Genomic DNA, 12183 nt, shown 5'->3' on the forward strand with positions numbered 1-12183 from the left:
CAGGCTATTTGGTTACACCTGTAATCTGCAAAAGCTTGAACAAAAATTAGGTGAAGAATATTTTTGTAATTGACCTTTCAGTGAACTTGCATAAATTTTTTTCAGTTACTCAGTGGATGTTTATGACCTTATTATTTGGATTACTAGATTAACCTATACTGAAATATTATGCCATTTATAGGGTTAATGCATTTGAGAAAGACATGCATGTGATTGCCCCCTTCTCTCCCCTCCTCCCCATTTTTAACACTATAGAGCATCATTTTGAATTAAAATAGTCCATAATGGTCCTTTTTTTCACTTTTCTTTAACAACATGAACACTAAATTATAGCTGTGCAATTATGTAAACAACGGAAATGCTTCCAGAATGAATACTTCCTTTTAAATTTTCATTTTGTGTAATTGCTGAAAGGTTTGGAGCTATAATAAACTAAAATTATTTTACACATTTATCGTTCTAAAGGTCAATTATGAAAGAAGTAAAGAAACAACACTGTACAGAATGAGTAAACCAATTTCTATTGCCATCACCATATGTTTTTCTTATTGCTTGTGTTTTTCCAGTTACTGTGTACATAGCATTCAATTAAAGTGATTCATTTACTAGGCTGTAAGCTGCTGAACAGAGTTTACATTTATAGAACAGCGCTTTGAAGGGAAGGAAACAACTTGCCTCTGTTTGAATTACCTGATTTTTGCAATATCACTGATAGGACATATGTTCTCACTTGGTTGCTTTCTCATAAGCCCGAATCTTCTGATAAGCTCGCAATGCTACTGAATTACTGTGTGAAATCACGCTTTTATTGTTAGCTGGGTTGTTCAGGAGAGTGTGCTAATTGGGAAATGGGAGAAAAACTGTCAAATTTTACCTATAAGCGCCTTCTTGGGGTGTGGTTTCTTTCCTGTCCGTTCTGTTTGGAGTAAGTTCAAGTCGAACAACAATATTATAGTCAGGACATATTCTACCTCATATTAATTTAAATGAAGTCACTCAAACTATCACAAATTTCTACTGAAATGCCTGAGATGAAAAATGGCAGTGGAAACTAATGGAAAGCTAGGCTGAACAAGTTTTTGTCTGGGCTCTTATGCACTTGTACATTGTTAACTTTTAACAGTTATGTGTGTGTGGTATCACGGCAGCATATGATCTGTGCTGTGAATTCATCACTTTGAAGCTACATAACAAAAAAGAGAAATTGAGGATTGTGTCATTAGCTTTTCAAAAAAAATTTTTCAAAGGTTTCTTGCTATGAAAATTAATTTTTTTTTTTTTTAGTAGTACATTTCATAAACAGCAAGTAGATCCATGCAACCACATTCCTACAGCTTTTTGGAATGTGTGTGTTGTCACAGCATTTGTTAAAGTTGTATTAGTTATGCTGTGGTTTAAATCACAGGTATTAGTATATTAAAGTAAAGGTTTTGCAATTTCTATTTTATCCTCATTTTCTAAGTGTTCTATGCAATGACCGTAGTTAAGAGTTGATGAAGCTGGCTGATCGTTACAGTGGTATTTAACAGATGGGATTGATGGAGCGAGGACAGGAGTTAACGCAGTTGTTTGTAGCGGGTCTTTGTACTTCCTACGTTCTGTTACCTTTCAGGCCAGGTTAGCATGGGCTCTTTTATTGTGGCATATGTCAACAGAAGTGTACTCCCATCTGCTGCTCTATAGTTTGATGCCCAATTATTCAGAGACCAAACACATCACAGTACCTGGCTCCATTTGTAATTACAGGTGTGTTGTGTTGTGAGGAGCCTGGTGCATTAATCAGGCCCTTAATTATAAAAAGGTGGGTCTTTTGTTCTGCTTGGAGTGTGAGTTTACCACCCACTTTATGAGCTGCTGCATCCATCTGCTCTCTCTTTTTGAATGTTTGCATTGACTGATATTGACTTTAAAATGTATCAAAGGAAGTGATTAAAACTAGTTTAAACATTAACTCGAGTGGCATTTTAGCTTATTCAGGAAAGTGAAAGCATTATCTGCTACTATGTTAAAAACTAATATTATTGATTTAAAATATATAACACAGTTATTTCATAGGATGTTACTGCTGTGAATACTTAGCAGAACACTAAATAGGTTCTGTCCAGGTGCGTAGCAGTGCTTTGAGAAAATACTAGTGTAGTTAAAGCATATCTTCATATAGAGGAAAAATAAGTTCGACTTTTTTAGTTTCTGATTTAGAAATCGAGCATATGGATACATTCTGGGACTAAATTTAAGTTCAAGCCTCCTTTAACACATCATAAAACCAGTAAAGGTGGACATTGGAAATGGTTTGCCTTTATAACTTTTATTAGAAATTTTGTTGAGATGAAAAATAATGTTCTACTCAATATAGAAATAGCTTTATCTAATTCTTCAGCAAATACAATGTTGCAGGTAAGGATTATATAGATTTTGTGCCTAATTTTAAACCTGCTGAAACCCTGTAGGAAGGAAATCTTAACTCAAATACAGGAACTTTGCTCTGATTTGGAGAGACTGTGTAGAATTGAAATGTGGAATCATTAAAGTTGAAACCCTTATCTCGAATGTGTTCTGGGTCACAGGGTAATGATGAGAGCAAAGCTGTGGTTGGTGGTGTATTCTTACACATACAGCGCTACCTCTTAAAAAAAAACAAACCCTCTGTTCCTTCAAAAGTTCAGCAAAACTCTTTTTTCGCCAAGGCTTATCTATATTTACTATCTTAATTATTTAGAAGAAGAGTGACTTAGAATAATCTGGTTAGCATAGATTTATCTGTGTTATTGTGCTGTGTATGATCATTTCTTGCATTTCACATCTCTCTATTTCTCAACTAGTCCAGAATAGCTAAAAAATCCTGTATGTGCTGTAGCAGCCTAACAGTAGTAAGCCACCTGCTGCCAGTTACTGCCTTGAGCTCCTTCAGGGCAAAGGCAGCAGACATTTGTGCCATTTCATGTTTTTATGGCTACAGAATTTTAAGTAATGTGATTTTAGGAAATATCTCATTTGAAGTGGTGTAATGCTTCATCTTAAATTGATTAACGGTTTGAATGTTTTGAATCCAAAGTCTTATTTAACAGGAGAATAGTTCTTTTATGCTTAGACACGAAGAGACATGGGTGTTTGGTTTTTTTTAACAGGAATTTAAGAGTACAAATATTAGCAAAATACAAAATGCACTTTTCCTACTAAATGCATCTGCAGTGGAAAGTAGTGGTTGTTACGTGATGATCAGTTATACATAGAGCTGTGTGGCTCTGTGAATTATCACCTTGATTAGTGTGGAACTGGTGAATTGCAAAGTTAAATCTTCTCAAACTCTCCCTTTTGGTTTTGGGCATTTTTTTTTTTTTTTTTTTTTGCTTATTTCTTCTCAAACAGGTAACTTCTCTTTCAGGATATCTTAAATACTGTCATAAAGCACTGCCCACCTTGGTTTTTCTTCCTGGGCTTACCGGGCTTTACGATGCTGATAGGAGACTTCATTACGGCGGCGGCCAGGGTTCTGAGCACAGACATGCTGGAGGTGAGTATGGCAATGCCCAGTGCCCCTGTCCCCCGAGAGCGTGCGCTTGCTAACAAGGTTCGGATGTCTCCACTCTAACAGGTGTTGACTCATTAGTGCAATGCGAAACGGGGCTCTTGGGGCAGATACCATGGCAGCTGATGTGTGAAATTGTGGGATAAGGTGACATACTAGTATTGCAAAGGTGTTTCATCAAAAGGCCAAAGTGTGAGAAATCATATCCTCACTAATATTGCAGCACGCCTGTGTGCTAAAAGCAGGACTTGGATTTCAGAATCTCATTAGCTTTTTTCAGTGAGCAAATATTGAAAATATGGAACTCTTCTGGTAACACAGAATTTCTTACTAAATGTCAACAGTAATAGAAATGTGACTTTAAACGATTAAATTAGTGAAGGATAAGTAAAATAGCAAATCAATGATGGGATGCCAGAATAAGGGTAAAGGTCTGGCAATCCTGGGAAAAAAAGGAAAGCTTTGTTGTGCCTGAAACCCCAGTTCAGGGGAGACATTTCTGTCCGTTTTGGCCAAGTGCTTTTACCGCTGCTGTTGACATTTGTGCGGCTGAGCGGGTGGCCCTGCACAGGGACACAGCCCTCTCCTGTTTCAGCAGGTCTGAAATGGTGAGCCTAGCCGCGCTTTTTTCATTGTCCCTCAAAGAGTTTACAGCCATTAATTTTCTGACATCTCGTTAAAAAAACCTGATCAGCCTGATCATTGATCCAAAGCTTAAAGGGCTAATAAGAAATGAAAACTCAACTTTCCATGGAAGAAAAAAAAAAAAACAAACCCCAACATCACCTTCCATTTCTCCTACAACCATAAAACTTAGCGTGCTTTGTATTTTCAACATTATACAAGATTATATAGCAGTAGTTAATGTATTTCTAGCTCATGCCATGTTGCTTTTGATGGTTTTATTGAAGTAGGAATCCCTCTATGCATTTTTTTTTTTCTTTTTAACTTGCCCAGTAGAGGAAAGAATCATAGAATCATAGAATCATTAAGGTTGGAAAAGACCTTTTATCATGTATACCGTTGGTTTGAGTGCATTGTGCTGTCCTTTGTGTCACACGATCAGCTAATAGTAGTGCTGGATTAGTGCTTAAAACTCTCACTCAGCTTTTCTTCAGGTGGTTCTGTATTTTTTATTCACACTGAATCACTAATAGTTGGATTGTGTAATGACAGAGGAGGTATTAAAAATGTAGAACACGCTTAGGAGCGGGGCCAGGTCTCTGCTAGAGGAGAAGCTCAGTCTCAGAAAAAGAGCAGAGCAATACAGCAGCAAAAAGCATAGGCAAATAAGTGTCTTCAAATCGCTGCTCTAACGCTGCTTTTGCTGTAGCTGTAAAGGAAAAGCTACCGGGACATGTTCCTCAGCAAACTTTCAGTGTTGCATTGTATATACAGCACATCTGGTATTTATGGTGATAGACACTAGCCTCATAACTTAACGCCATTTTCATAATTTATGAAGAAAATGTTTTTGTTTACTTTTCCTTCGTTAGGCTCCCCGTCCAGAAGCTCACACCATCCTTGGTTCTCTTGTTTGCTTTCCAAATATCTACCAAGAAATTCCCCTCTTGCGGCCCATTTCCGAAGCCAGTGATATCATCGCAGGAACAGCAGATGTGAAGGTAAAATCACATTTTATTAGTAAATCCTATGTAACCTAACGTATTTTTACTATATAGTCACTTCATTTTTACCATGCACTTTTTGTTTAAAAAATAAACCCCTCCTTCTCCTCAAAACCCCACAACTGCACACATTATATGTACTTATTTGATAAGCATTGCCTTGCTTAACATGCACCATAAAATTAACAAAGCTTAGATACTGCAAATTACATTTTATTTTCAAGGAGAGTGAACTGGCTATGATCAAATGCGATGTTTTCCAGCCAGATGCCTGTCAGGTCTATTCATTAAATCATGTTGGTGGTATTATTTAAAGTGTCCGTTCATTATATCTGTGTATATTAGCTTGTCCTGTAAGACATGTGGGGTGTGCATAAGGGGAGATATTTTTTGCCTTATTGGTATTAGAGTAAAATGTTAAGAAAGTTCCGCTATTAGACAGAACCATCAACTTAAGTGAATGGTTTTTCCCTGAGAATTAATTTCAGTGGGACACCCCGAGATGTGAATTGTTTTGCTGGATGGAAAGGTTTGTTATTTAATACAATACAGCAATACTCTTGGTAGGGAGAAGTCACACACGCCATCCCATAAAGACCCAACAAACGTGACCTGGAGCATCACTTGCAGGTGAAACCTGTCCAAATGGTTGTCCTCACACAAGCCTCCGTTGCTTTTTGATAAACTTGAGGCACCAGCTGATCCATTGCACAAAGTTAGGTAAAGCTGGGGAGGAATCTCCAAATTCCTCATGCGGCCTGAGAGGGTAGAATTGGAGAGAATGCAAAACCCTTAGCACGCTTGGCTCCTGTTCTTGCTTTCTTCATCAGGCCTCGGAGAGTCATTGGAGGTGTGTTAGAACAGTCTCGATTTTAAAACTGTCTTTTCCTTACTGAAAAATACACTAAATTTTTCAAAACATGGCTTGCTTAGAACTTAAACATTATTGTTTGTATTATCAAGTGATCACCACTCATCATTAGTAAATACCATTCAACTCTGAAGATGAATTGATTTCCATCTTGCTGCCCGTACATGATTTTAAGGCGATTAGATTTATCCACAAGGGCCTGTATATTTGAGTTGTAATCAGTGTTTCTCCCTTGACAAAATAAAATTGGCATGTAGTAAAAATGCTTTAAGAATAGACTGAGAATGAAAGTTATTTGACCTGTTACTATGTCAAAATTAAACAGCTTTAAATAAAGTGGGTGTATGAAAAAGATGCTTATTCTAATTTATTTTATTATTTTAGTGCTACCTCATAAATATTTTATTGAAGAATGCTACAGAGGAGCCAAGTGAAGCTGCAAGGTAAAATATTGAGTAAAAGAAAAAACGGGAAAGTCTCTCTCGCTACTGATTTTTTGGTGCTTGTACAGTTGAGTTGTTACTACTGCCTTGTGATTTGATCCTGTTTGGATGAGTTATTCACTTTAGCCCTATTGAGATGAGGTTCACTCCGCACCATGAAGGTGTTGACCTTCTGTGTGACCTGAGAGAGGGAAAAGAGAGGTCGCATCTTTGTGCATTTCTTTCTTTTTCTTTTTTTCCTTTCTTTTTATTAAATATCCTTCTAAAACTTCTGACAAAAACACTTTTTCTTTTAAAAAAGATGCATAGCCATTTGTGGCCTTGGAGTTTGGATATGTGAAGAGCTAACGCAGTGCACAAACCATCCCCAAGTGAAGGAAGCAATCAATGTCATAGGTGTGACACTGAAGGTATTACTATGACAGTCTCTGTAATCAATGAACATTGTGTAAAAAAAAGTATTTTCTTTTTTTTTTTAAATAATTGCTGGTTATATGGAGCACAATCTGCTGGTTTGTCTTTTCATTGCTTAAAGCACTGACAGGATGCTGCTTAACACACAACTGCTCGGGACTTTTTGTATAGTGTTAGTGATATGGCATTGGCCATCTTCAAAAAGATGTCTTCCAGTTCTGAACCTTTGCATGTAATTAGTAGCTCATTATGTTCAGTGGGCATGGTTCAGACCCTTACGGCTCCTGTGAAGTTGCCGAGGATTATATGCACAGTTCTTCAGTGTTGCCAAGGTGGTATCCTATACAAAAGTGCAAAACGTTTGCAAAAATAGCACGTGATTATGTACCTGAAGACCCTTTCCACAAGAGACCAAATTAAGATTACATAGATAATGTCAAGCCTGCTGTTTCCTAATGCTGATGGTGTGATTTTGCAACATTAACATTTTGTATTGTTTGTATAGATGCAAAATAATTTAAAATGTAGAAAACCTGAATGCATTGTATTGTATTTGGACATTTTATTTGGCTTTTAATCATCTTTTCTTTTCTTCCAGTTTTCCAATAAACTGGTAGCTCAAGTAGCCTGTGATGTGCTTCAGCTGCTGGTTTCTTATTGGCAAAAGCTTCAGAAGTACGAATCCTCTCTGTCCAGAAAAATCACTGAAGTACGTCAGTTTCTTTAAAATGTTTGTATGGAAATTGTATGCAAAATTGTCTTAATTCCTTAATTCCTTACTTGAGCTACTCTAACTGTGACTTCGTTAACTTTTTCTTTCTTCTGCAATTATTGTTAGGAGATGTACTTGCTGTAGTCCTAGGAGCAGTATACTTCTCTCATTTGTAGTGATTTATTTCCAAAATGCTCAGTAAAACTTCTTGTTTCACTTGGACATTGATTTACAAGGGCAGTTAGATGCTTCAAAGAGAATTTAAGCTTTTTCACACCCTGTTCAAATGAAGTTCATGCTCTGTCTTTAAAGCGAAAGAATTTAAATGTCTTTCTGGAATTTTGTTTATTTCAATGTAGATCCTTGTGGCCACTATTGCATTTCTTTTGCCGAGTGCTGAATACTCCTCTGTGGAAGCAGATAAAAAGGTACGTCTCTGAAAAGAGCAGTCTCCATTCTTTCTTTGTGCTGTTTGAGATGATTATTAAATGAAGTCGCTTGGAACCAGAGTCGTATTTTAAACTTTCAAACTCATACCTTTAATTTTGGGTGAATTTAATAGAATATACCTAAATACTGTGTTACATGTTTCTGTTTAGTTTATAGTTTCACTGCTGCTTTGCTTGTTGGATTGGTGTATGGCATTACCCATGAAAATGCTACTGGAGCCAGTGTCTGCTGGTGTTCTTGAAGATCAGCATGCATCCAAAGCTCCTTTACTGGACTATATTTACAGAGTGAGTATGAAGAAAGAATGTGATTTATTGTGTCTGGATGTTTAAAGATGCCTTTCACAAATCCTGTTAGGCACAGAAACATTTTAGCAAGCTGTGGAAAATGATGAATTCTTGCAGTGTGGGCAGGAGTCGTACAGATGAGAAGTTAAAAATGTAAAATGTTAAGATGATAAGATCAGAGATGTAGAATAGACAGAGGATGGTGACGAGAGAAAAGTAAAATGCTTAAAACAACGAGCCAGGGAAAATAATCTTTGCAGAAATATTTGAATTATTTGAAACGGGCTGTTAAAATACAAAATAAGTCCTGAAATGAGCTGTTAAAGTACAAAATAAGTGCTGACCAAAAGTGTTATTTTTAAAACGCCGTATTTAGACAGAGATAGTTTTTGTAGCATGTCCTGGCTTTCACAATGTGAAAATTATGGCGGGTCACTCCTCATTGAAATTGTTTAAGTGGGTACTATAATGTACACTTTTTTACTTCTTCAGTGTCATGCTTGTCTACCTGCAGGTTCTGCACTGTTGTGTGAATGGCTCCAGCACATATACTCAGCAAAGCCATTACGTGCTGAGTCTGGCAGATCTCTCGTCCAGTGATTACGACCCATTTTTGCCACTGGGGAATGTCAAGAGCTCTGAGCCAGCCCAGTGCCACTCCTCCACGGATTTGGGCAACCTGCTCACTGTTGCCGAGGGTAAGAGAGTTCACAGACTGTGGTGAGGACCAGCATGTCAGCGTTCAGCAGCTAGGAAATAAAGCTTTCCAGGTTATATCTCTTCCTTGAAAATGTGCTTCTCCTTTCTGCACATAGCAACTATTCCTTGGAAACTGGGCAGCGCCCTTTTTTTAATGAGTTTCAGTTGCCTCTGTAATAGGATGTTCGAGTTTGTTGCTGACATTGCTCTTTACGAAGATCACAGGAGAAAGGAAATGACACTAAGGTGCTGTATAGCGAGACATTTGTACAGAGATAGGATAGACAGAGAAGCTGATTTTGCCTTTGGTACTACTTATAATTTAGTATATAGAATTAAATTCAACAAATAAGATAAGCCCCAAATCAGCCTTCTTTCAGAAGCATGCAGCTGCCCTTGATTTTTTCAGTGGAAATTACTCTGTTGTCATAGATAATTTGGTTGTTCTGAGTGATTTGAGAAGAACATGTATGATTTGGACCAAATTCTGCAGCTGCATAAATATGCCTTTCCTGCTGATTCACAATCTACTTGTGTCTAAAGTGAAGAGATTTTTTTGGATTTAGGTACATTATGTTACTAACTTTTTGAAGTCAACTTAAAAGTATGCGTCCAAACATATGAAATAAATTATCTCTAAGTGATTTATCATAGAGAGCATCTTTATTTCAAACACTTGTTAAAAATAACCCTTAAAACAATGGCTGTTCAACTATTCATTAAGTCTATTTTAAGTAATTTCATATATTAATATGCATTAACATATTTCTGCAAAAGAATTGAAAGTACAGATGCAATGTGAAGTTGTGTGAGATAATGTTGGATTGGCAGTGACGCTTTAAAATAGTATTTTCAGGTTTTGATACTGTACTATTCAATCCTGCAGCTTGTTTTCTTTGCTTTTGTGTATGTACTTTTAGTTTTAACAAAAAGGTTGAAAACATTAAAATCTATTCTACACAGGTTTCTTGCTGAGTAGGAGGTGTTGTGAATAGCAGAAAGATAAAGTTATGTGTCAGGTACATTTGTCGTTTTAGGTAGAACAAGATGTTTCTCATCTTGGATATGCTAGTGCCCTGCAAGTTCTTTGGTTTGCTTGTTTTTGAAAAAGATTAATTCAGAGATTTACTACTGGGGAATTCAGGAAAAGAATAAAAAGCCTTTTTTATGAGAGGAGGCTGAAGAATTTTGACTTTTTGGGGCTAGCAAAAGGCTGAAAAGGGATATACCAGTTGTTTAAAAGTGCATTAGAAGGTATAAATACCAAGGAAAGAAGAAAACACTATAAACTAAAGAAAAATGGTTTTAAACTGAATACAAACAAAAACTGGAAATTAGAAGGCTTCTTTCTATAAAAGGGGCATTATTCTGGAATAATATTCCGGTAGGAGAAGTGGAGGCACAGTGTAACTCAGAGCACGATCCATTTATGAAATAACTGATGTATTTGCCTGCGCTGAGGGAAACAACTTGGGATCCAGAAAGTCTCTTCCTGCCTAATATAACAGACTTTACCACCATTCTGCTAAAGATCGAGAAGCACTGGTTTTTAGTTGCATCTCTGGTTTACCTTCGCTTCTTGTCCCCTGTCCCTCTCTTGCTACGATTGCTGTGGGGATGACTGAGGGAATACAGGCGGTAAGGAGAAACACCTTACCTGCCAGATGAAACTGTAGTGACAGCAGGCGTTGTGGGATCTGTGTAGGACTTTTTGCATGTTTTATGGAGCCCTGGATATGACTGTAGGCTAAATGTTGAAGGGCATGTGGTAAAAAAAAAAAAAATGTGTGACAGGTAGAATTTCTTGGAAAGTGATTGTAAATAGCTTCTTGAATAGGAAGGATTAGGAGGACAACTAAGGCAAGCTTCTGAAATATGACAGAAATTTGCAGGTGCTCTTACCTCTTGCTGCTCATATTGATCTATTATCTTGCCATTGATCATTTTAGAAAAAAGGAGGAGGAACTTAGAATTGATACCTTTAACAGCACGGATGGTTATGACTCACCTGGTGAATCACCTGAGCCACTACCCGCTCAGTGGAGGCCCTGCCATTCTCCACAGTCTCCTTAGTGAGAACCACGACAACTCCTACGTGGAGTCCTCCGAGCTGTCGTCAGAAGTCTTCCGGAGTCCCAACCTGCAGCTCTTTGTGTTTAATGACAGTACTCTTATATCTTACCTCCAAATCCCTGCAGAGAAGAAGACGGACACCGAACCAGCAGCAACCCCCTCGGACGTAAGGGTAATTGTCAGAGATATCTCAGGGAAGTACTCTTGGGATGGCAGAATATTGTATGGACCTTTGGAGGGCTGCCTTCCGCGGCAGAGCGCAACGAACACGTTTGTGGTCTCAGGCAACACTGAGCACCACTTCATTTCCCAGAAAGACATTTCTCAGGTGGAAGAAGGAGAAGACGCTCTCGACCAATTGCTGGAAAAGATTGGTAACACCAGTCCTGAATGCCTTTTACATCCCCAGCGAAAGCTGAACGAGCCATCGCCGCCACCCTTTGGTGTGAGCTGCGACCACGAGAATGCGATCACTGAAGCCCTGATGAGGCAGAGCGCCCAGGAAAAAGAGTATATATTTAAATGCAGCTCGGACTTCAATATGAAGGTGGCCCGTCAAGAAGAACCATGTCCTAAGCGTCCTTTTATTTCTGTCGTCTGTTGCTAAATGACTTGGGAATGAACTCCTGGGATAGAAGGTAGGAAGAGAGGATTCAGAACATGTTTATGGTACTCTTACGCTTCTCACTTCTACCCCCAAACATGTACACGCTTAAGAAAGTGAGAATTATATAGCTGGATGGTAGTCAGAGCATACTTTTGAACTTTTACGTATACCTGCTCAGTGATTATTTTAAATAGACATCTGCAGATTGTTTATAATAATAACAATAAAAAAAAAAATCATTTGAATCATGCTAATTTGATTCCCTTCTCTTAGGTATTTTGAATGAGAAAATACTCCATACTGTGTTGCATTTTCCTTCAAATCTTTTTTTTATGTATTTATAGAAAAAGCTTTCATCTTCTTAAGAAAAATTCAAAATTACTGCGAGAACTGAAAAATCTGGATTCCCGCCAATGGTAGGTAATGTTTACTAAACACACTGCCTGGTTTCGGCTGGGATAGAGTTAAAT

The 12183-nt window shown here is 37.7% G+C and overlaps 1 protein-coding gene across 1 annotated transcript in view; it reads left to right on the forward strand.

Annotated features, from left to right (window-relative positions):
* Window positions 1–12129, forward strand: part of RALGAPA2 (Ral GTPase activating protein, alpha subunit 2 (catalytic)) — a gene marked incomplete at both ends in the record, with an annotated part of 61463 nt that extends 49334 nt beyond the window's left edge. The window contains 11 exon segments of the mRNA XM_009577503.1: window positions 3386–3514; window positions 5026–5154; window positions 6413–6471; window positions 6773–6881; window positions 7484–7594; window positions 7957–8025; window positions 8197–8334; window positions 8849–9032; window positions 10983–11678; window positions 11681–11744; window positions 12058–12129. Coding sequence (XP_009575798.1) covers window positions 3386–3514; window positions 5026–5154; window positions 6413–6471; window positions 6773–6881; window positions 7484–7594; window positions 7957–8025; window positions 8197–8334; window positions 8849–9032; window positions 10983–11678; window positions 11681–11744; window positions 12058–12129 — 1760 coding nt within the window.
* Window positions 12130–12183: the final 54 nt, after the last annotated feature.

Source organism: Fulmarus glacialis, unplaced genomic scaffold (assembly GCF_000690835.1).
Source record: "Fulmarus glacialis isolate BGI_N327 unplaced genomic scaffold, ASM69083v1 scaffold15765, whole genome shotgun sequence".
Lineage (NCBI taxonomy): Eukaryota > Metazoa > Chordata > Aves > Procellariiformes > Procellariidae > Fulmarus > Fulmarus glacialis.